Raw genomic sequence first — 25,515 nt, 5'->3', positions numbered from 1 at the left:
CCTCACAAGCGAGAGACCCAGGTTCAATTCCCGGCAGGGCGAAACCTTGGGCACGTTTCCTTACTCCACACACCTGATAATAATCCCTCAAGAAAAAAAATAATAAATTGGTCACTTCAATCCACAACTGTTTGTGGGACACTGCTGTGCGCAATTTGCCCAGAAATATACCGTCAATTCACTTTACAGTATATTCTGTGAAGCGCTTTGAGACATCTAGAAAACGGGATAAGCTCTATATCAAATGCAAGGATTATTAGTATTATTTTCAAGTCAGCAATTCATGATTAACCCTGCTTTTGATTTTTCTTGAGTGCTTAAGTTATTGTATCTTTTACCGTTATTATTTTAGTGTAGATATGAAAAGTGAGGAATATCCAAGAGCCTAATAGAAAACTAAACTGCTTCTATTGTGTGATGATTTTTAGTGAAATTCATTCTAAATTCTCTCTGTAGGAGGTTTTGCAGGTGCTGCATCCAGAATAACTGGTGCCATGGCAAAAGGTGTTGCAGCAATAACCATGGATGAGGAGTACCAACAGAGGCGTAGAGAGGCAATGAACAAACAGCCAAGTGGCTTTACAGAAGGCATTACCCGTGGAGGAAGAGGCTTGGTCTCGGTAGGATTAGCTAAATTAGTAAATTGCGAGTTTTCGTCCAATCAACTAGGTTAAGCGAATATGTAATTAGGAAGATATGCTTTGACAAGCGACACTACGGTCACCACTCCATTCTGTATCAATAATCCATTACAACCATGTACTGCTGCACTGTTCCAAATCATTGATGATAGACGAGCTTGCCTGACTTCCAATGGGTCCTTGAGACGTGGATGTGTTCCTGGAGACCCTGATTCTTCGCATTTGACTCTTGAAAACTACATGTCGTACCTCACATTCCTGTAAAACATAAATAACTAGTTCTAGCTAATCTGAGAAAATCAATTTAACTCATCTCTCAGTCACCCTTGTATGTGTGCCACAGGAATGCTTTGAATTCTACATGGTTTCATTTTTTAAACTAGCCTCTTTTGTGCCACCTTATTAAATGCCTTCTCAAAATCCATATAAATTAAATCAGCAGGATTTACATCATCTATTCACTTAGTGAATTGCTGAAAATAAATTAATTAAATTAGTCAAGTTCTTTACAAATCAATGATGAATCTCCCTCTTTCCAAGTGTTCACAAACTCCTTCCCATATTATGGTCTCTAGTACATCTATACATTGAAGTTGAAACTGTAAAATATTAACTTGTTGAAATTAAATCTTTTTTTTGCCAGTTACTTCTCAAAGTACAATTGAGTACAAGTACAATACTTTATTGTACAATAAAGTGCAATAGTATGGATTATTTCAGAGATGGGTATTGAGCAGTATATAATGTTGAAGGCAGGTGATATGTATATGTGGTTGTGATTTTTTTTTCTCTTTGTAGGGTTTTGTAAGTGGAATCACTGGAATAGTGACAAAACCTATTGAAGGTAGGCAAAATATTGGAATGTACTATATCCATTTGAACATAAGGCACCCCTGAACCTAAGGTGCAGGCAGATTTTCTGTTTTTTGTGGGGAAGGATAACGTTACTGCAATTCTAACATTGCATATTTTTTATTCACAGACAGCAAGCTTTTTTTAAAGTTAGGTTAAAAGTAAATATTTAAATTATTTTATTTGGATTCTGCAGGTGCTCAAAGGGAAGGTGCAGTCGGTTTCTTCAAAGGGATGGGTAAGGGTTTGGTTGGAGCCATAGCAAGACCGACTGGTGGCATTATAGACATGGCCAATAGTACTTTCCAAGGCATAAAAAGGTAAAATATGAACAAGAACGAATGAAAATTAATTGACAGATTTTTGTTTAGAAGTTACTCTGGTACTATTTCCTACCTTCCTCTTCGACCATGCTTACAGCCACTTCCCCCCACCCCGGAGTCAGGTTCTGCCATTGTTTAGTACTCTGAGGCGCTACCCCGTGTGGAGGGCGCTATATAAGTGCAAGTTGTTGTTGTTGTTGACTGATTCACCGACCAGTAAATATGAATTCTCCCTATTGTCTATCAAAAACCCTCTCATAATTCTAAAGATCTCTGCCAGGTCATCCCTCAACCTTCTTTATTCCAGCAGAAAAAGTCCTCCAGTCTCTGAAATATAGTGACCAAAATTGTACACAGATATAATGCTATTAGCATTGGAAAGTAAGCATATTTTAGAAGATGTCCAGACAGAGACATTTAGGTTGGGTGAAGAAGGGATTTGTTGCCATATTGGGAGAACATTTTAGACTATTTTCCACCATGTAGGCTAAACAAAATAAGATTCTGAATTTATTATTTTATTCCTGAATACATAATGTATTTAAAGTAAAGTCTAATGTATTAGTGATATGAGTAATAATTATTATGTTATAGGATAAATGTATCTGTTGATACAGTGTAGGGGTATGGCTGAAAATGTATTTACATGAAAGAGCGGAATATTGAATTTGCATGGATTTGTATGAATTAAATGAAATGAAGGGTGAACAAGTAAAACAATAGACATCACTCTGTAGTAGCAGTACAAATATTTGCAATATGAAAATGTTTGGATTACTATCAGACTTTTTCTGTACCGAAATGTGTGTACAAACTACTAAATTTTCCATTAGCAAAATTTATCGCATAAATCATAACAGCATTTATCAAATTAGAAACCATAGAGATATTGCTTGTAGGCATATTATACCATGTTACTTCTCCTGTAATTACTCACTATTCAATTGAGAAGGTGAGGCAGGTAAAGTACTCCTGGACCTCTGACTCAAACATCTGTCATTTATCCCATTACTTTTTCCTCCTGAGAGGAAAATCAATTGACTTCAGTTCTGCCAGATCCATTGAAAAGCAAAGAAAATGATTGGTTGGGTTCAGAATCGATAACCAAACTTCTCAAATATTTATCTGTATGAAAAAGCTGAACTTGTTAGTTAAATGATTAGAGTTTGACATTCATTTAGAAGGCAGTGTTTGTTTCTAAAGTACCAGCTGAACTGGATGGCATTTTGAAGTGAAACTCTTTATAAATCATCTTATTTCTTATTTTCAATGTAATTGTTGCAAATGATTAAATTGCATCAATTGTCTAAAAAAATATTATTTTGACAGAGCTACAGAAACATCTGAAGATGCTCAGAGCCTTCGACCCCCTAGATTTATTCATGAAGACGGAGTCATTAGACCATATAGGTTGAGAGAAGGAGTTGGCAGTCAAATGTTGCAGGTGATTCATTTATAGTTGATAATTATAAGTGTACTGTTTTAATTTTGAGCATGCAAGTTTCACCTCTGCTTACTGTTTATTTATTAATCATTAATGTCTATAAATTGATACCAGCATTCTTTTTCTTGCTTTTTTCAAGAAAGGTTGCACACAAAGGTGCAATAAAACTAACCAGCTATCTTCTTTCCCTCTTTACCATGCTTGCAGAATGGAAGTGCCTGCAAAGAAAGGATTATGTTGACAGTAGTGTTGATGATGATTAATCTGATGAAATTGCTGCTTATCACCAATGCATGCATTCATGATAGCTCCTATTATCTGCCGCCTTAGCCATCGATAAAACTGCCTAGCAGTGTCCTACCATTCTGTGATTTTGTTCAGTTGCAAGGTTCCAAACTGGGAAATATATAGGCATAGAAAGAGCAACAGACAAGGTATCAGTTTTCTTGAATATTTTCAATTTTAAAAAGTTGCACAAATCACATGTAGGAAAAGAAGAAAATATTGCAGAAAATAATTTTAGTGCAGGAATAGAACTTATTAATTTTGTTTTGCTAGTTTTTGTTTACTCCCATCTATGCATTTTTAATTTAGATCATTCTTGTGTCTTCCATTGCTGTTTTGAATTCAGTGTTATGTGTTGCTCATGAAACTTGTATTTCATCTCTGCTTTGCATAAGGAACTCCAGGTAAATGTACAATTGTGAAGGTTATGTAATAAAAGCTTTGTCTAATTTCTGTTCTGTTCATGTCACTCATTGGACTGCTTCAATCTTCCCTTTTGCATTTCTGCATTGTTGCTTTTTATTCATAATAATAATTGATAAATTAAAGCCTGCACAATGTGGCTTTTATAAATAATTTTAAATACCTGGATAGATATTGAGGTATGATTCAGTAACTGTATTTTTACTGTCTAAGGTAGGTAATTGTCAATTTTACCAACATGATGTGCTAGTAAATGTCATGTTATTTGCCTACCTTGGAATGCCCTACTTGTTTGCAGGGTTGAGGACCCATTTCCTAAACTCAGTGATGAGTCAGAAAAAATGGTTGATCTCAACAATTTACACATCTTGTCTTCCCCAGACATCTCCTTGGAGCCACTTGAACCCTTAGGAAATGCTACTTTCCCTCCTAAAACTAAAATATTAGTTTAATTAAACCAAACAAAGTTGTGACTGCTTTTCCCCCCCTTAATATTTAGATGGTTTTAGCTCTTGGAAGAGTACAATCTTTCAAAATTCATTACTGATCAGTAATTTATTTAGTTGGTTTTTTAGTACAAAGATTTCATCCTTCTTGAAGACTGTTGTTAGTAGGTCCAGTTGTTATTTTAACATGTTACAAACTGATCTTTTAGATTTAATTTTACTTGCTGCGTGCATTATATATAAAATGGACCTTAAAACATAACTGCATTTCCGCAGACTCAATGCCTGAAAATGAACAATTTGCAGCACGTGATATTAAATAACTACTTCCTGGAGGTTTTTTTTCTACCAGATAGGACACTTAAAAAGCTGCTGCCCATAATGTTTAAATGCTGTTTAATGTTTAATTTAAACATAATGTTTAAATGCCCATAATGTTTAAATTCATAATGCTGCCCATTGTTTAAACTCCAGGACTTTTTACATAAATGCAACTGAGTGTCTAGATAGGCCCAAGAGGCTGAAATTGTGATTTGTGAAGCACTGTTAGACATTATGAGGCAGTTGATCACAATTAGTGAAGTTCCAACAAATTGGAAGCAAGTAAATGTGGTTCCCATGTTCACGAAAGGTTGATAGGGGCCATACCTGTCAACTACAGACCCATTAGTCTGACCTCAATAGTTTTAAAAACTGATGAACTCAATCATCAGAAAGAAAATGGAAGATTATTAGAATAAAATAATCTAAGCAATAAGTCTAAACCACAGAAGAGGAGATCTCTGACCAACTTCATAGATGTTTTTAACAAGTTGACATCCCAAATTGCTGAGGGAGCTATGTGACATCACAAACTGATGATGCAAGAATAATCATCAGTGTTAGAGGAATGAGCAATGATTAGACAAGTTAAGATTCTTCAGCCTTGAAAACAGATGTCTCAGAGGGAAACTCATAGAGGTATTTTAAGATGTTAAATGGGTTTGGGAAAATAAACCCCAAACAATACTTTCAGTTATGCAAAGATATGGCAGCAAAACATGGGCACAGATTCAGGGTAGGAAATGGCAGTTTCAGGACAGACACCAAGTATTTCTGTACCCAGAGGGTAATTAATGACTGAAACAGTTTACCAAGAAGGAAAAATGAGGTCAGGTATTCCAGTGCACTTCACTTATTGAAAAAACAACATGATGCTGTGATGGGAGGATGCTAGTGTAAGTATTCTGGAAGGATGAGATCAAATGGGCTGAAAAGCATTCTTCATTCAAAACAGATCTTGTGCTATTTTAAATATCCCAAGGTACAGAATTTGCAGAATTCTTTGCATTCAATATTGCATGACTTGTTGGGGTTGATCCCATGTCTTTTGTAAAATTATTTTTTCTTCTAGTACTGCATTGACACCTTTGTTTTTCAAGAATTTTCAATATTTTAGCTTGTGCATTCTTAAGCCATTGTGTGACAATACACCCTCTTCCTGGCTGCAATCTACAAGGACTCAGGCCAATCTAAAATATGGATCTTTGCACTGCAAATCAAGTCTAAAATATAATTGCAGTGTAAAACATTGAATATTGAATACATCTAACAGTGATTAATGATTTAATCATTTTGGTTTACGTAATAATATATTGTATATTTTGCATTTTGCAGTTAGCCTTTCCTTTCTGACCTCGAACAGGGTGGGGGAGGGTGGGGGTATTGTGGAAAGCAAACTAAATAATCATAGAAGATGTTGCAGTAAAGAATAAAAAGCATGTTTTTCCATTTTTCCATCCCTGTCTGTCTCGCCTTCTAAAAAGCTAAAAGGTAATATGCATGCATTAACATTGGCAGCAGCTTCCTGTACATCATGCTTCAAGTGCATGTGAGTATTGACAGTTGTGTTCTAAATGTTGTATTTGAATATAAAGTTGAATTACAAACCACTAATCACAAATAGCTATTTTGATAAATGTGTCTATAATAACAATTAAAGGGACACTGCAATGTTAATTGTAAATCGAGTTTAAATGAAACGTCGGTTGCTGTGGAAATTATATTAAACTAAGGAAAGTTATTGAAATCAAAAGCTCTGTCTAGGTTACTTGGACTCTTCTTTTAAACATGAGGGTATATAGATTCTTAGTCGATTGGGGTATCGCTTTTCTGGGGCAATAAACCCTTCAGAAAAAATAATAATAATTTGGTCACTCAATCCACAATTTTTTTGTGGAACACTGTTGTGCGCAATCGGCTGCTGCATTTCACCCACAAAGTATACAGTCAATTCACTTTACAGTATATTCTGTAAAGTCCTTTGAGACATCTCAAAGATGTGATAAGGCACTATATCAAACGCAAAGATTATTAATATATATCCTCTCTCCTCAGGCTGCAGACTATCGAGAACTCTGTAGCCCATGTCTTCTCTTGCACTAGACTCCACATCTATCACTGCCATCCTCACTAGCTTCATATCCCCCAGCCAATCAAACTCAAAAGATCCTTCTCCTCATGTTCAAATCCCTCCATGGCCTTGCACAATACTAACTCTGCATGTGGCTGCTCAGCTGCCACCGGTTTGTCTCCATCCAATATACCCCAATCAGTGGATGAGCTTTCAGCCGTCTGCTTATTGGAATTTCAAGCATTCTTGGAACTCCAAAAATTTCTTAGCACTCCTTGGAACTCCATCACAGAGTTACTCCCCTTTGCTCCTCTCCTCCCACCTTTAAGCCCATTTTAAAACCCAACAGCACTTTCAGACGCTTTCCTCTGGGCCTTCACCCAGCATCACCACCAAACTGGCTGCAGTAACCTGTGTGAAACGCTTTGAGATGTCCTGACAAAGGTGCCATGTCAATGTAAATTATTGTGGTATTTTTAACCTCTCTTTTTCAGAGTTAATAATGTATTTTATTCCATTAAGTTTTACTGATGATTCTCATTTCAATCACCAAAATCTTAAACGGCACTGGCCAATCAACAACAGATCCTGAAAAATGGCTCCATGGTGAGTCAGCACTGGCTGTTGCACAGAAGGCTAGTTTGATAACTAGTAATAGTGAGGACCATGTTCCAGAAGTAACTGTTTAGCAATCACTGAGTCTGATGACAATTACTGAGTCTGATTGTCGTCATTCCTTTGTGAACCTATCACTATATTTTAGTTGAAAGTAGTGGAGCTCCTACTAGTACATCAACTGATTTAAATTAACTTAAGCAGGTTGGTACTGATGATTGTCATCCCTTTGTAATGCCAAGTATTGATGACTCACTCTTTCTTTAGAACTTGAGGGTCCAATACACCTACTCTAAGCAAATTGTGTCTATGGATATTGCATGTTTCGGCACAGACACTCGTTTGATACCTTTTTACCCATTAGTTTGGTTACCACTGAGCCTTGTATTTCAGGCAAGATTCTGCGGGGTTAAAGAGTAGCTTCCTCCCCTTTTAATTCACCTTGTCTTAGACAGAGTGTGTGTGTGTCTCTCTTTGCCTTCCCACCGCATTAATTTTTCTTTATGTTGCTTAATCTTAGACTTTCGCCGACCCCAGATATACAGCTAAACAATAACTACTTACATTTATATAGCGCCCTTCATGCGGGGTAGCGTCCCAGAGCGCTAAAGAGAGCTCCTCATCTCTTCTGGGATAATAGTATCCAGGCCTTTGCAGCTATTAATTTATCAGAAACACTAACAATATTGCACAGTTTAAATTTGGTATCATATGTCTTCTTTGACATCAGTCAGGTACAGAGGATGTAGTTTGGAAACTGACTGGCAGAGAGAAGGATAAAGATAATGAGTCCACACCATTCATTAAAATCCAACGTGACCCACTTCTTACGATATTTGATGTCTTCAACATCCAGGTTTTCTGAAGGCTGGACATAGCCTCTCTGCGACCTCTACTTCAGAAATAGTCATGGTTCCAAATGTTACACTGGTTGATTACCTCATAAAATTTGAATAAGGAAGAGGGCTCAGCAATTCAATTTAGTTCGAAATGTTTGTTTACTGTAAATTATAAAATCAACTCATCCAGATGCAAAGCCATTAAATAACTGAAAACAGAGCACAATAGAAAGAAATTCTACTCTGATAATGATAAATTCCACACATAAATTTCATGCACACACATTACAGTATTTGCTTCAATATGTTATATTTGGGCCATTCAACTATTGAGTACTAGTATCCAGGGTTGTGCATTGATGTTTAGGTATAAAGACGACCTGAATAAAATATTTTAAATATTTCCTCACTTAAATAGTGCTCTTAGTTTATCCAATATGAGGCAAAACTCTACACTTGTGAATACGTATAGCAGTAGTACGAACGCGATTGTTAGTCGATTGGCAGATCGCTTTCTGGGAGTAATAATCCCTTTAAAGAAAAGTCGCTTAATCAACCATTGTTTATGGGACACTGCTGTGTGCAATTGGCTGCCGTATTTTGCCCACAAAGTACAGTCAATCCACTTTATAATATATTCTGTGAAGCTCTTTGAGACGTTTCAATGATGTGATAGGTGCCATATCAAATGCAAGGGTTATTATTATATACACCAGCAGCACTGTGGTAGAAGAGCCTCTTGATGCTCACTGTTGTGTGAAACACTGGCAGAAACCAATCCAAGGGGCCATACCAGCTCAAGTTGCCACCTTTTATAAGGGAAGAAAACTTGTTGCACAAAAAATGCGATCTGGGTTAACTTCTATGTGACTGAGAATAGATCTTTTTACAAGAACACCATTTAATTCAGATTGCTGCTGACGACAGCGCCAATTTGTTATTTGGTCTTGGCAGCAATTCAGCAAATCAGTTGAAAAGCACTTCACAAAATTACAGTCGTCAGTATGCATCAAGGCTCGACTATGCAAACTCATTGCTTGTTGCCCTCCCAACTCCCTCCACAGGCTGCAGATCATTCAGAGCTCTGTACTAGGCTCCGCGACCCTATCACCCCCAGCCTTGCCCAACTCCACTGGCTTCCCATCACACAGAGGATATAATAATAATTATCCTTGCATTTGATATAGTGCTTTTCACATCTTCTAGACGTCTCAAAGCGCTTCATAGAATATACTGTAAAGTGAATCGACTGTATATTTGTGGGCGAACGCAGCAGCCAATTGCGCCCAGCAATGTCCCACAAACAGATTGAAAATGACCCATTTATTATTTTGTTTTGGAGGGATTATTAATAATAATAATAATCCTTGTATTTGATATAGCGCTTTTCACGTCTTCTAGACGTCCCAAAGTGCTTCACAGAATATACTGTAAAGTGAATTGACTATATTTGTGGGCGAACGCGGCAGCCAATTGCGCACAGAATTATTAGGCGTATGGAGTAAGGAAACTTGCCCAAGGTTTCGCCCTGCCTGGAATTGAGCTCAGGTCTCTCGCTTGCAAAGCGAGTGTTCTAACCACTGAGCTACAGGACTCCACACAGTGGTGATACAGTCCAAGATCCTGGTCCTCACCTTCAAAGCCCTCCATGGTCTTGTTCCCCCCTACCTCTGCGACCTCCTTACCCCCTACCATCCTGCCCGCTCCCTATACTCAACGAGCTCCAGCCTGCTTCACATCCCCCGCCTCGCCTACCCCACTATTGGCGGGTGGGCCTTCTGCCACTTTGCCCCCACCCTCTGGAACTCCATCCCACAGTCCCTCGCCTCACCCCCTCCCTTGCCTCCTTCACAACCCATCTCAAGACCCTCCTCTTCAACCTTGCTTTCGAACTCCCTGCTTTTCCCCCCCTGCCCTCCACACTCCCCGGCTCGGTCCGAAACTCTTGTCTGTTCAGCGCCTTGGGATGTCCTCCCAACGTGAAAGGTGCTATACAACTGTAATTTTGTTGCAGACAATGAATTTTTTTGGAATCAAAGCATAGCTTTATAATAATTCAATTTTGACCGGAACACAAAGTCTCATGACTATGATCGTACTTGATTGACTTGGATACATTATTGTTACCCATCTCAATCCCAAAATTGGGTTTCCCTGGTAGCAAGATAATAGGAATTTAGTGGCCAATCATGATGGGAGGTAATATGCTTGCTAAATATAGAGTGAAATGTTGCAAGCATCAATCAAATTTATTTTCCCTTTATCACTGGTTACAAATTCAACTCTAGGAAGCCAGCTAAGAAAAATTACTCCCAGAGAGTGAAACTTCCAGGCACAAAATAAATTAGGATGAAATACATACAATAATTCTAAGTGTCATAGAACCAAGGAGTGGAATTGAGAAAGAGCTACTCCAGAAAGATGCCTCAATCTTAGAAATATTGAGATTTGCCTTTTATTTAAAAGAAACCTGATATCTTGAGAAAAGTCATTCATTTTATTGGAGAAGTGATAAGGAGTGATTCTTTATGTTGCATTCAAAGTAAAACAAAACACTGGTTTAAAGCATAATAGTGCTCCTTCCACAACTTAACCACTTTTTTTGAGAACTAGCCCTCATACTCCTTGTGAAAAGTGTCAGATTTGTCTCTGTTGGATCATCCACCCAATAATGCCAATGCTTCATCGCATTACAGTAATGTCACCAAGTATCCAATGAATTAGTTTTCTGTGTTAATCCTAAAATCAATGAGGCATGGATCAAGTAGATTACATCCTGAGTTAAACTATTCACCGTAGGCCCATATTCAAAATAGAGGGATTCACAATAAAACCAATGTATTATTGGATAAATTGGTAAATTTACTCAACTCCCAGAACATTAGGGACATATCTAGGTTGTTTTCTAATGTAATTACAATTTTGGCTCAGAGTTCCACCAGTATAAAAGCAATTCAGCAGAGAAAAGCTTATTGGAATTGCAGGTTAACTTGGGCAAGATCAATCCTGTTTTTAATGAGCATGGACTCGGTGTAAAATTATCCTGAATTTAGCATGGATTGGAATAATTTGTTGAAAATTGTCATTTTCCTGTAGTGGTAGCTCTTAATAAATTGGGGCTGGTGGACATTTCTGGGGCAGATTAAAGAGGGGCAGAGTATTGGTTATTTTACTGTGCTGTACTTGATCTGGGAGTGATTGATAATGATAATCGGTGTGTAAAATGAGTGTTCATTTTGTGCCATTATAAGTACCTTACCTTCAGGAGTACATAATTCAGGAAATAAAAATATGTTGCAGTATAAGTTGTTGCCAGTAATCCTTGGTAAACATCAAAGTACATTGTGTATCACTAAAAGTATTCCACTGTGATAATGTGCCTTCTGCAGTTAACTAGATGCAACAAGTTAACATTTGTTATCAGAGTAGTACATATCTAGATATGAGCTTTTAAGTTTTAAAAAAATGTATATATAGAAATACTTCAGGTAACATTCGGGTTACTTCTGTTGATTAGCTTTGCAGTACTCATATCTGCTGAAAATAGTATGTTGGTATGGTGCAATTATTTGTGTTACTCGTAACCTTAGTACAACTAAAGCTTCTTTGTTCTTAGGAAATTTTCTTTTAATATCAAACAGGAGTTAGATACATGCTTGTTGAAAGCTGTATAATAGAAAATACATACTGAACATAGTCTGCAAAATGAGCTTCTTCTTTCAGCTGATGTGTAATGTGATATAGAAAATCCAGTATTAAACAAACTGGATCTAGTGCATTTTTTGACATTATATCAAAAGCAGATTCAATTATCCAATACTTGGGCTACATTAAGTATTACAAATCTCTTGCAATTTGGGGTTTAATATTTGTCCAATGTACTAAAATCCTTCCTGGTATCATTGCCAGGATCAGCTAAAGAAAAATGCAGTTTTTTTTCTACAAATATGTATCTGCTTATTTTTAAGAATGTTAACAAGCTCAATCATTATTCTAGTAGATTTTAGAGCATGGTGCCTCCTTTAGAAAGGATGGTCAAAGAAACAAGGATCCATCATTGGTGTTTCTACATTGGTATCAGCTTTAAACATACCTTCCATACAGAAGTAACTGTTTTCTCTTCATCCGAAGAAAGAATTTTTATGATTTAAGGCTGAAATCTGGTCAATATAACCATTGAGGTACTCAATTTCATATTGCCTCTTTCACCTAGGGGCACGATTTGTTCCTAGATATGAGATTTGCTCCATTTTTGCTTTGTGTAATCATATAACAAGAGTTGCTTCCACCTGAGTAAGCAGACTTCACTAGTGCTTTGCGTCACTATGAGAACAAAAATACTATCAGAACCTGTATCATCAATTCTTCATTTGTTTGTTGAGGCAAAGTGGTAAAACAAATCTAAGCCAAGCAGGTTTAAGGTTTTAAAGACAAATCTGTTAATCACTTTGTACTGGTCGTGTGGAGTAGACTTTAACTTGTGTGGTGTAAACTTTCTTGTGTTTCTAATGCAATATGTGTTTTTAAAATGTTAAAATTTTAAAATGCAGCTGAAGGGGAAATAGTTTATTTCAACATATATTTTAACATTTTGTCTTTTGTTTTAGAAAATTGAAAATGGCAGGTTTGCCAAGTACAAGTACTTCGCCCATAAAAAGGTTAATGATTCAGATTTGTTCATGATTACAAAAAGGTAAGATTTCAGTGAATTTAGAAAGCAAATTACAGAAATGTCCTGGTAATGAAATGTTATTGGCTATTATTTGAATATCTATAATTACTGAAAAGATTAAACAAAATTGTGCTTAATAGTTCTGTCCCATCTCTTAAATGTTTTGTATTTATTCTGTTTATTTTTCCAGTGGTGTCTTTTTTGTAACAAAAGGAACATTTGGGCAGTTAACCTGTGAGTGGCAGTACAGCTTTGAGGAATTTACTAAGAAGCCTTTCATTGTTTTGGAAAGAAGATTGCGTATTGAGGCCAAGGTAATTGACAAAGATAAAGCAGTTATTTCTAATCGTATGTCTTTTCAGTAATATATAAAGTTAAAATAACAAGAAAGGAAAATGTGGTGTAAATTGACTGGAATAAATCTACTTGTTTTATTACAGATTTTGCTTTTAGTAAAAAGTTCTAACAGTAATTTCAGAATAGTCTTTGGTGATTGGTTCAGGAATGGAAAATGTTGAAATAAAAGTTGTAAGATATAGGAACATAGGATTTAGGAGCAGGAGTAGGCCATTCAGCCCCTCAAGCCTGCCCTGCCATTCAATGAGATCATGGCTGATCTTCTAACCTAACTCCATCTGCCCACCTTATCACCATATCCCTTAATCCCTCTATCCTTTAGAAACCTATCAATCTCAGTCTTGAATATGTTCAAGGACTGAGCATCTACAGCCTTCTGGGGTAGAGAATTCCATAAATTCACTACCCTCTGAATGAAGAAGGGTTTCCTCAACTCTGTTCGAAAGGGTTGACCCTTAATCTTAAGACTGTGACCCCTAGTTCTAGATTCTCCTACCAGGGGAAATAGTCTTGCACTGTCTACTCTGTCAAGCCCCAAAAGAATCTTGTATGCTTCTATAAAATCACCCCTAATTCTTCTATATTCTAGAGAATATAGGCCTAGTTTACTCAACTTTTCCTCATAGGTCAACCCCCTCATCCCAGGAACCAACCTAGTGGATCTACGCTGCACCCCTCTAAGGCGAGTATGTCCTTTCTTAAGTAAGGAGACCAAAACTGCAAACAATATTCCAGATACGGTCTCACCAAGGCCCTATGCAGTTGCAGCAAGATTTCCCTACTCTTGTATTCTAACCCTTTTGCAATAAGCGCCAACATGCCATCAGCCTTCCTAGTTGCTTACTGTACCTGCATACTAACTTTTTATGACTGGTGTACAAGGACACCCAAATCCCTCTGAACACTGACACTATCTAGTCTCCCCTTCTGGAAAATAATCTGCTTTTCTGTTTTTACTCCCTAGGTGAATAACTTCACACTTTCCCACATTATATTCCATCTGCCAATTCCATATTTCAATAGAATAAGTACAAAACCACTTTATTTCAGTTCATGGGAAGGTTATTCTGATCAATTTGCTAAATGTAATACAATTGTTGTCTAGTTATATATAAGTCCATTTTGTTTGTTGAATGTGGTAGAATAACTTCCAATATCCAACCTGTGCATAAGTCTAAACATAACCCTAAATCATTGCCTTTTTTTATTCCTAATTGTGATTTGTTTTCATCTATTTGAGTTATTTAAGAGGCATATCTTAACTGATCTGTCAATGAGCAGCAACTTGGGTTGTCTTTAGTTATTATAAGGTTTGGTATTGAGGCCAAAGTAAGTGACGAGAATATAGAATAAAGTATTTATTTTTAGCAATATACATAGTTAAAATAATCAGAAAGCAAGGATTATGTAAATTGACTTCAATTTGTTATGTCACAGATTTTACCTCTACTATTTTACATTATGATTTTATTATTTTATATTTTTTGTAAAAAGCTCCAACAGCAATTTTTGCTAGTAATTTTACTTGGAAAAATATTACCCAGATTAATTTATCACTGTTGGTAAATTGAATGTAATAAATTATTTTTCAACTGATTCTAAACTAACATTCTGTATAATTTCTTAAAGGAGCGTGTCAAGTCTGTGTTTCACGCAAAAGAATGTGGAAAAATAGTCAATTTCAGATGTGGAAGTGACGCAAAGGTAAATACTGCATTATTGAGTTTAATGTGTAAAATTATTTATGAGTGGTGAAGCCAAGAACACAAATAAGGTTAGGGTTCGTCTCTAACTTTCTTTAGAAGTATTACCTGCTTTTTCTCTCTCTTAAGTGAGTCAGACACATAAATAAATTCTGCACACCCAAATTAAGTATAAGAAAACCAAGACTCTGCCAGATACAAAAAAAATAGCAATTAACAATGGCAACAGTAGACACTGAACAAGAAGCAAAAGGATTTTGAAGTCCTGTAGCTCAGTGGCTAGAGCACTCGCCTCGCAAGTGAGATACCTGGGTTCGATTCCCGGCAGGGCAAAATGATGGGCAAGTTTCCTTACTCCACACGCCTCAGTTTACCTAGCAGTAAGTAGGAACCCAGTTGTTAGTCAATTGGCGGATCACTTTTTCGGGGGTAATAATTCTTTCAAAAAAATAATAATAAATTGGTCACTTCAAACCACGACTGGTTGTGGGACGCTGCTGTGTGCAATTGGCAGCCATGTTTCGCCCACAATATATACAGTCAATTAACTTTACATTATATTCTCTGACGTGCTTTGAGACGTCTCAAAGACATGATAAAGCGCTGTATCAAATGCGAGGGTTATTATCATTTAAAAGTGGCCGAATGTATGGTTGAAGGTGGGTACCTAGGAGATACTAACATTAACTTTTAAAAGGAGGAAGAGAGGTAGCAAGGAAAATTAATTTTAGAGGAGTGTTCCAGAGGACAGGACCATGGTATAAAGGTGTTACATCAGGAGGTTAACTATGGAATTGGGTTCAGGGAGTTTGTGTGGGGGCTCAGATTGAGGGAGGAAAGGAATACATTGAAATCAGAGATGACCAGACTGGGTGAGTTAAGTTTGTTAATTGCCAAAGATGAAGTGGAACTCAATGCAGAAACTTGTAGGAATTTCAACAAGTGCCAGTGGGATGAGGTGGGGAGTGGATATAGGTCGAAAGCATGCAATGACAAATTAAAGACATTAGTTTATGTATACATGAGCAGACTCAAAATGTTAGAAAGATTTACAAAGAATGTAGAGCACAGAAACATATCCATACCAGTGTTTATACTCCACATGAGTCTTCATTCCTTACTCTTTCCCATACCCTTCTATTGCCCTCTCCATCATGTGAAGGTCTAGCCTCTTGAATGCGTGTACACTATCTGATACAAGTTTGAACTTGATGCTTGTTTAGCTCAGTTGGTAATGCTCTTGCCTGTGAGCGAGAAGGCTCTGGGTTTAAGCCCCATTTTGAACTCAGACGAGAATGACATTCTAATAGAGTGCTGGTGGAGAGCTGCATTATTGGTGATGCCATCTTTCAGGTGAGATGTTAAACCAAAGTCCCATCTGCCATTCCGGTGGAGTTAAAGGTCCTGTGGCACAATTTGAAAAGAAGGGAGTTTCTCCCAGTGCCCTGGCCAAGAATCCCCCAGATAAAATTGGGTCATTCACTTCACGGCTGTTTGTGGGACATTGCTCTCTGTCACATGGCTGCTGAGTTTGTCTACAAAATACACAGTCACTACACTTTACAGTATATCCTATGAAACGCTTTGAGACATCCTCCTGATGTGAAAGGTGGGACATATCAAATGCGATAATAATTATTATTATTTCAATTAATATTCTTGATATTCTTACTTCCTAGTGGGTTCTGGACAAGCTGGAAGAAGTGAGAAATTGCCTTCCACAGATATAAATGGTATTGGAAAATATTACAAATTCCATAGAACTATCATGTGCACTAACTCACGTTAGACTTTGATAATATAGATGTTTGTACTTGTACATACAATAATATACACAATGGTCTCAGAATCCCTGGTCTGTTTTTGCCTGCAAATTCTGATTAAAATGTAAGACCTACTGATTATTGAATTAGTAAAGAAATGTGAAAGTTGCGTCTCATATATGATTTTTGACCAATGTGTGCAACTTTTAATATGTGAATGATCATTACACGTCCTTTCTGTTTTTGTATTAGATTTGGTGTAAAATGAAATCTTGTATTGAATTGCTTCCTTTGAATAATAATAATAATAGACAGTGTTTACTCCTCACGGCAAAATAATTTTTCAGTTCCACCTTTAAAGCCTTCACAATGGAAAGTACCACTCTACCAAGTGCCACGCAAATAAATATCTTTGAAGTGTCAATGTTCACCATTGATCAAGTGATGATGAGTGACCTTTTTTTTACATTATCTTATCTCTAATGATGCAACGTGAGACATTCAGAAGTTTCACTTTTTCAAAGGGACATTTTTGTTCTGTTTTTGTTTATTTTTGATTTCTTTCGATGTATTTAAGAGTTGAAATATTTTCTTTGAGAAGCAAGATTTTCTTGTTTCTGATCAGTGACCTGAACGTTCAGCTTAGTCCAGCGATTTCCTAATACAGGCAAATAAACAAATCTCTTTAGCATTGAACGATTCTGTTTCTGATCATGCATTACTAGATTTGCTTATGCATGACACAACACGTACTTGATCATTGTTCTAAGTAAATTAAAATCTTATCTATTCTATATGCCAATATGTCTAAATGTCACTTTGTTTGAGAATTTTATCTGCAGTTAAGTAAGAAAACTTATCGCACCAAATTTCTGTGAAGGTCCAGTTATTTCTAAAACAATGTATACAGGTATACTTAAAAGCAATTTTTGCTCTGAGTATTCAGTGCACTAAATTAGTACATGTGGTAGCTTGTGCAATATCTTCAGTTTGAAAAAACTTAACTGCTGGATATTTCAAACTGTGTCAAGTCCTGTCGTGAAGTGCACTTGTTGCAGAATCCATCGCAAGTATATTCTGTTGTGAATGTAAGCATTCTCTATCATTCAGCAAATTGATGCAATCTGCATTTGCCCATAACCGTATTAATGCCAATGAAGTGTCACTTTCTTTGCCTTACCTGTTTTGTTATATAAATAACCACACATGCAACTAATTAATTTTAATTAATACAAAGCCATCTCTTGTGTTCTTGTTCATTAATAGTGTTACAGGAACACAAATTTATTCACAATGATTATGTTGATCAAAATATAATGTAAGTTTAGATTATGTATGCAAATAAGAATTCATATTGTACTTTTCGGTTGAGATACATTGCAGATAACTCCTAAATCTTGTGTAGTAACTAATTGGCATTCACCCAGAAAACACACAGTTGCACCACTTTACAGTACATCCCATGAAGCACTTTTTGAGATATCTTGGCAACTTGATAGGACGCTATATTAAATGCAAAGATTGTAATAACTAGGCTCTTTTGCCTCCAAATGTGCGGCTCATTAAATACAATGGCAATTTTCGAGAAGCTCTCATTTTTACAGAACTAATTGCTAATTCTTTAAAAAAATGCCTTCTCGTTCATTTATGTAATATTTCAGAACAGTAGACAATTTTTGAATAACATCTTTCAGCTCAAAGTATTAAAGCAAAAGAATAACTGTCTTCGAGCACCATTTTTTTTAAACTGCTCAACTCCATCTTTCCATAGCCCTTCACAGGCTTGTGAACAATTTGTTTTAAAATCCTGATAAGCCTAAGCAGTCACCAAAATACAGTTAGTTTTTTGTGTAAATTGTACTATGTAAAGCACTTTGAGATGTTTTGATGTGATAAGGTGCTGTATTGAATGCACGCATTTCATCTCTGCTGAATCTGCCAATACTACTGCTTCATGGAAAGCACTTTATTCAAATTCACCCTCAAAAATGGAATTACAGTTGAGCATATTGATAAGCAATATAGATCTTGGTGCCAGAATGATGTGCAGCTCAGCCTTTGTTTATATATTGACATCATGGTAATTGAACTGGCTAGCTTTAATATTGATGTATTGTTGCTAAGAATACTCCATTATCCAGTATAAGTTCTCCCAGAGATAGGTAAAGAAACATTTAATTGGATCCCCAGTTGTAATAGAGTATAGGAACATATTTAAAAACACGTATTTTGCTGGAATACAATTCATACTACCTGTGGGTGGTCACTTTGGTGTGGACAGGAGAATTTATGGATTCAGTTAAGTCCTGACCACGAGTAAAGCTCCAGTTGTTAACAATGAAATGGTAGCTACATTCTTAATTGGATAGTGGAAATGGTCTGACCGTTTTTCATTGTGTAATAATGTAATAACTACCTGCAGTTTTCCATATTTTGAATTCCTAATCTTGAATGGGGGGGTGGGGGGGAATGTTCTTTGAAGACAGGGAGGAAAGGTAATTCCACCTGCTGTTAATCATCTGGTAGTAGATAATGAAATACCTACAAAGTTCATCAGAGTAGATGGCCGACTGAAGACTTGAGTGTGGTTCACGAGTTTGGGGATGCGGAAGAAGACGTAAGGAAAGACAAAAGTAACTTGTATTCTTCACCAAGTCAAAGCATGCAATTGATTGCATTGTCTACTCCTGTTTATTACAATCATACCATGATCCATAAAATATTTTGTGATGTCACTGTTTATGAAAATGTGTTTTGAACACCAATCTGTATTTGTATATTTTAAAGGCTTTATTGTAACGGTTTAATATTTTTTGCTTCAAAGTTTAAGGGTTTTTTTCGAGCATATAATTTATAAATTAAGTAACTATTATGTAAGATACTCAAACCAGCTATAAATCCACATAGTTCATGATTTTTCATAATTTTACTCCAACTTTATTTTCCCCCTGAAAAATAAAATGATGTAAAACTGAGTTTTATCTGTAGGTTGAAGAAAATTGAGGATGCCTATCTTTGAATTTAGCTGCTGTTTGCCCCTATGTAGAATCTTACAAGCATAACTTGAAAAGAATATTTGCATGGTAAATGATAATACAAGTAAAAACATCCAACTTCAGTGAAAATTTTGTTACAAATTTAAACAATGTTTTGGTGAAGACTAAATTTGATTTCAAAATAAGGCAATTTCTGTAACATTAATATGATTTGCTATTGAGATTCACCTAAATTACAAATCATAATAAATAGGCCAAAATTAATTAACCTGATCCGATGTATAAAATACAAAATAAAAGGTACATTTAAAGAGAATTCTGGCAGAATTCTTGATATACAATTGTACTTAGTGATAGGTTGAAGCACTGTTGTTTAATAATAATGGGAGATTTATGAGTTGGACAAATGCTTCATTCTATTTCAAGACAGTCGGGTAAATATCAGAAATGACCACTTCTCTCATATTTTAGTAAAAATGTAGCTGCTTTACCTTATTTTGTACTGCACCAGTGGTGCCTTTTAAGTATTCATTTTTTGAAATGTGAACCTTTGAAGTATACTGGAGATGTAATCATATTGTGCTTCTCACTAGTAGCGCGTTGCATGCCTGCATGGATATGGTACAAAGATGGAATGTTGCAACCTTCAGTAGTATAAACTATTAAAAAAATGCATTACACATGCATTCATCTTAATATTGCTTAAGCTATTAAATATGTTAACTGTAAGGGACAGTTTTTTCTCAGGTCAGTCATAAATGATTGCTTCATGTTGATTTTGCATACTTACCAAAATATTTTCATTCTGGATTGAATGTAAATTTCTGTGTGAACAACTTGTAACATGCCATTTACATCTTGTTTTGAATGTAACTGAAATAAAATTCTGTGTAAGTTTTTATTTGTGAATCTTAAGCATCCATGGCAAAATTTCATGTCTGCACCTACCATAGTCTATCTGACCAATCATCATCCAAAGCTCCCTGCAAAGTACTTCTGGCTTGGTGTTTCTGAGAGTTTGATTTGATAGCTCTTGTCAGGCATGGGTCTGAGGTCCAGAATTACAACTATATTTTTGAAATAATAAATCCAGCTGTTGCTGGGGTAGCTCAGGTTAAATGTGATTAGGAGTCGCATCTTACCTGGCTCTATTCCCAAGATGATCGAGTTCAAGAACTTTTAAATCCCACTACGGTCTTGCCTCACCGTCTAAGTGGAGTCCTGTAGCTCAGTGGTTAGAGCACTCGCTTTGCAAGTGAGCGACCTGAGTTCAATTCCAGTTGATATTCCTGAACACCCAGTTCCAAAATTTGTAAACGAGCAAAACTTCATTTTTTTAAGCAAATGAAAGTATGTTATTCAAAGTGGTTATCTTTAATAAAGTAGCTTTTTGTGTTACAAAATTGGACATCCAAGGCAAAGCTAAACCTAAAGAGGACTTGTAAGTTACTGACAGTAGTGTTTGCTCTTTCCACTGTTTTTTCCCAACTGGCTCATAGTTCAGCAATATTAAAGTATTATTAGTTGTGTAGTGTTATCAAAAGACAATATAAGCTGCAAGTAAGAACCATGTTCATGTTTAATTTGATTGAAACAGCAGCATTACCAAATACAAAACTCCTTTAGAGTGTCAAAGTACAGATCAGAAAAGAGCAATTTATTGACCAATAAAACACTTTATAATACAAGCATACATAAGCGTAAATTAGGCTATTAGCAAAATGCTTTGGCCTGTCAGATGACAAAAAATTGTAATCTTAATTAAAAGTGAAATACACATTCTGGCATAAAAATATGAACTTAAAAAGTATTGAGTGTTATAGAACTACAATTGTGATCCTAAAAGTGCACTTATTTCAGGTTTCATCTTTCTAGCATTTAGCACCTTTTATGAACATTGGCAAGCTGGTGTTTATGGCAACATTAACTTGGTTTTCTTCAATTACAGCTATTGCTCAACTTATAAAGTTGTAGTATCCCCTGCAATAGTCATATGCATTCCAAAAAAATTCAGAAGGTATCCAAATGTAATCCAATGAGAAATTTACGATAAACACAAAAAAATTAAAAGATTGAAAAATGCCTTTACACAGAGGATAGTTGGACTGGATATTCCTGCAAGAAATGTTATTTGTTGCATAATCCATTAATTATTTTTAAAAGGAATGTGATAGATACTTGAAAAGGAGGGTTAACTATTATGCTCAAATTAGATTGGCTTATGCAGAAAGCACAGAATTGTTGGGACAAATGTTCCATTTCTGTGCTTATGCTATGTTCCATGAAACTTAACATCAATCTATAGAAAGTAAATTTCTCACAGGGTTGAAAGCAGTTTCTCACAGTATGTACACAACAGTTTCTAATAATGGGCCATATCTGAATTATACAGTAAAGACCATCTTTCACACAGGTTTTTACAGAATTGAGTATGTTGTGGGCTCTTGCCAGTAAAAGTATGTATTTTGAGTACATCTGCAAGTAGAACCTTAAGTACATGTGTAAATAACCATTGTGGTCTTTACATATATTGTGAATAGATTTTTGAGGGGTTGATTGCAAATTCCACTACCCACTAACTGAAGCTGGTTACAAAACTAAAATGATTACATATATCAAAAAGCAATGTTTTAACAAACATGAATTTCTACAATTATTCAGCTTTTTACTGATCAAGAATTTATGTTCTAACTATTGTCTGCTTCCCTGTAAAAGTGGGATTGGCTCCTATCTGCTAGAACACCCCCAATAAACATTTGTTGCAAGAAAAATAGAACTTGTGATAAATTAATATTTGACCATATTTCACAGTTTAATGACATTAAGGATTTTCCAACTGGTCTTGATTCACCTCAACTTCACCCAAACAAACATGAACTTGAAGCAGATGTTTTCATTTGTATTATTTCTCGTTAACTGGTTTGAATTTATTAGTTTACTGATCCAGAAGCCAACTTGGAAAAAGTAAATAAAATGCATGCTCTCCACTCCCCATCCTCTCGTGCCTTTTCTTTATAAGAGGGCCTATGACAATTTTTTTACATTTTTTATTTTTCTTGGAGATCTTGTAAAAAGAAAAATCAAGCAAAAAGAACGATCATATACTTGCTTTTGAGCTGTAAGCAGGACTTTCAAAATGCTGACCTCGGAAGGGATTCTGCAACTTTAGTGTAATTTAGCATTAATCTATGCAGTCAAACAACAATCAAAAAATATCAGTGATAGGAGAAACTGGTACTGCAGATCTGCTCTACTAATATCTCACCAGCCACGTTCATGACTTGGATAAAATTAAGCAAAGAAACCTCACTGAACAATGATGCGCAAAATCACATACATTGCATTGTAACATTTTAAAACCACCTAAATAAAAGATTTTCTTTGGCGTGTTGCATACAACTTAAAAAAGTTATAGAACAGTTTTGTTTCAGAAAACATCAAATATCTAACCTTAGCTATGCATTACAGCAGTGAAAAAATATAAAACCCACAGTTTCAACATGGGGTTAGTGACAAGAGGTCTGTGCATTATAAATCATCACATTTAGCTTTTCAAAAGTATGATTTTTACCTGTTTGTCCTATAAGAGGAAATGCCTGTACATCTAAATATTTTATTGGCTGCAATGACAGTTCCTTATTCGAAAATAACAATATTGCATTTGGTCAAGAAGGATGAATATTAAAGCAGAAAAACAATGCTGCAATATATATATACATATAAAATATGTGGGAGCAATATTTACAGTGGTTTGCAGGCATTTTAACAGAATGGAACCACGTGCAATTTCTATATTTCTGTGGCAGAATAAAACAATTCCTCACATTCTACCTGATCTATTATAATTCTTTGGTATGCGAAGGAATAGTGACAGTCTAAAAAGAGGAAAAACATTTGAAAACTTCTGCAAGATAATTTGGTACATTTGTGATTAATAATATGAAAGAGAAAAAATGTGTTTTAAAGGGTTGAAACATTTTAGACTATTCCAGCAAGAACCCTTTTAACCATTTGTTAAGAATAAAAGACGCTTCCATATTTTTGTCTAAATTATTGCATTTAGCAATATCCATCCCCCAATCCTCAAAATATTAACTGTACGCTGCCTTCATTAATGGCATCCGGAATTTTTAATTATTTAGCATTCTTAGTGCTAGCAATTATAAAAAGAGTATCCTCTGATGGTAAGTATTTATCGATTTGAATTAAAAACTCTTGAAAAATGCAAATACTAGCATTTGTTTTGTACACCAGTTGTGTTCAGAGAGTTCTTTAAATAAGTTCCTATTAAATACAAATACCAGATAGTAAAGTAATAGTCAGTAATTGTGATGGGAACCATAAAAAGTGTACCTTTTTATTTTAGTTAATCAGTTGCATTTAGTAAACCTCTGGACTCCAGGAAAGCCAGGATAGGATTTTGATATTGTGTGATTTGTAAACCTGGAGTTCTTGGTGTATTTTCCTTTTGCAATAACTAAAACAATGGACTACTGAGACAACCTTTACAAAGCCACATTCAGGCATCTTTCAACATGACTCTAATAATCACTGCTTATTTTCTTCTAACATTGCTAAGAAACCTAAAGCATCCCTATTGAACTTCAGAAACATGGGCAGGTTTCTTTCTTTGCAAATGTAATAAATCTAATTACGTGAATTAATTTTTCAATGCAGAAGTGAGTCACTATCTCTTCTCAGAGTCCTCTGCAGAAGTGATAATTTCAGTGTAAATTTCAAAATGTATGTTACAAAAGCACAAAATTTAGATTTTGGGCAGGTAAAATGGATTGGATAGCTCTTTTTAAAATATATATAACTTGGCAAAAGAGTTTGTTGCTGTGTTCTTTATACCAGGTTAAATTCTTTCAGGTTTAACTGTAGGATAGTATCCTTGACAGCAGCAAAGACAAACCGTATGTTTTCTGTATCAGTGGCACAAGTGAAGTGAGAGTAAATGACTTTTTCTTTATCTGGATTCTGATCTTGGTACGTCTTCAAGATGAAATCCCGTGCAGCTTTCGCATCTTGTTTAGGCCCTAATGTCATTGGAATTGCACACAAAAGACACATGAACTCATTAGATTAAACATTTAGTTTCTGACATAGCATAGCAAATTATGTCTTCAAAGTAAGGCCTTTAAAAGATCAGAACTCATTACTTTTTTCTCAGCATGTCTTTACATGCAGTATAAACAAGATGTGCTGTTTTTGCTAAATACTGTACAAGACATTATGAATACACGCTGCATACTGGAAATTCCTCATTTTTCAGGTGGCATGCAACAACAACAAAATTACATTTATAGAGTGCCTTTCACGTCGGGAGGACGTCCCAAAGCGCTGAACAATCAGATGTCAGGGCCCGAGCATGGGGGAGGGGTGGTGTAGGGGTGAGGGAAGGCAGAGAGGTGGAAGGGAGACCAAAGGCATGGCCGAAGAGAAGGGTCTTGAGATCGGCCTTGAAGGAGACAAGGGAGGAAGTGAGGTGAACGGATCGTGGGATGGAGTTCCAGAGTGGGGGCAGAGAGGCTGAAAGCCCGGCCACCGATGGTAGGGCGGGTCGGGTGGGAGACATGGAGCAGGCCGGAGCCCGCTGAACGGAGGGAGCGGGCAGATTGGTAGGGAGTCAGCAGGTCAGAGAGGTAGGAGGGGCAAGGCCATGGATGGCCTTAAAAGTGAGGATGAGGATCTTGAACTCGTTCCTCTGGGGGATGGGGAGCCAGGAGTCGGGTGAGGGTGGGAGTGATGGGGTCACGGAGCC

The 25,515-nt window shown here is 36.1% G+C and overlaps 2 protein-coding genes across 2 annotated transcripts in view; one reads left to right on the top strand and one right to left on the bottom strand.

Annotated features, from left to right (window-relative positions):
• The window catches only part of vps13a (vacuolar protein sorting 13 homolog A), a 124,650-nt gene extending 106,313 nt beyond the window's left edge, over positions 1-18,337 (top strand). Inside the window, exons 65-72 of the mRNA XM_007904924.2 lie at positions 457-620; positions 1,440-1,485; positions 1,690-1,813; positions 3,146-3,260; positions 12,868-12,953; positions 13,123-13,246; positions 14,919-14,993; positions 16,672-18,337. Coding sequence (XP_007903115.2) covers positions 457-620; positions 1,440-1,485; positions 1,690-1,813; positions 3,146-3,260; positions 12,868-12,953; positions 13,123-13,246; positions 14,919-14,993; positions 16,672-16,722 — 785 coding nt within the window. The 3' untranslated portion in view covers positions 16,723-18,337. The remainder of the gene's footprint in view (positions 1-456; positions 621-1,439; positions 1,486-1,689; positions 1,814-3,145; positions 3,261-12,867; positions 12,954-13,122; positions 13,247-14,918; positions 14,994-16,671) is intronic.
• Positions 18,338-21,312: 2,975 nt separating this feature from the next.
• The window catches only part of LOC103186093 (guanine nucleotide-binding protein subunit alpha-14), a 101,021-nt gene continuing 96,818 nt past the window's right edge, over positions 21,313-25,515 (bottom strand). The window contains exon 7 of the mRNA XM_007904923.2: positions 21,313-24,790. Coding sequence (XP_007903114.1) covers positions 24,600-24,790 — 191 coding nt within the window. The 3' untranslated portion in view covers positions 21,313-24,599. The remainder of the gene's footprint in view (positions 24,791-25,515) is intronic.

The sequence above is a fragment of the Callorhinchus milii genome, unplaced genomic scaffold (assembly GCF_018977255.1).
Source record: "Callorhinchus milii isolate IMCB2004 unplaced genomic scaffold, IMCB_Cmil_1.0 Scaffold1, whole genome shotgun sequence".
Taxonomy (NCBI): domain Eukaryota; kingdom Metazoa; phylum Chordata; class Chondrichthyes; order Chimaeriformes; family Callorhinchidae; genus Callorhinchus; species Callorhinchus milii.
The sequence above is the reverse complement of the archived record's forward strand: the minus strand, read 5'-3'. Positions and strand labels throughout refer to the sequence as shown.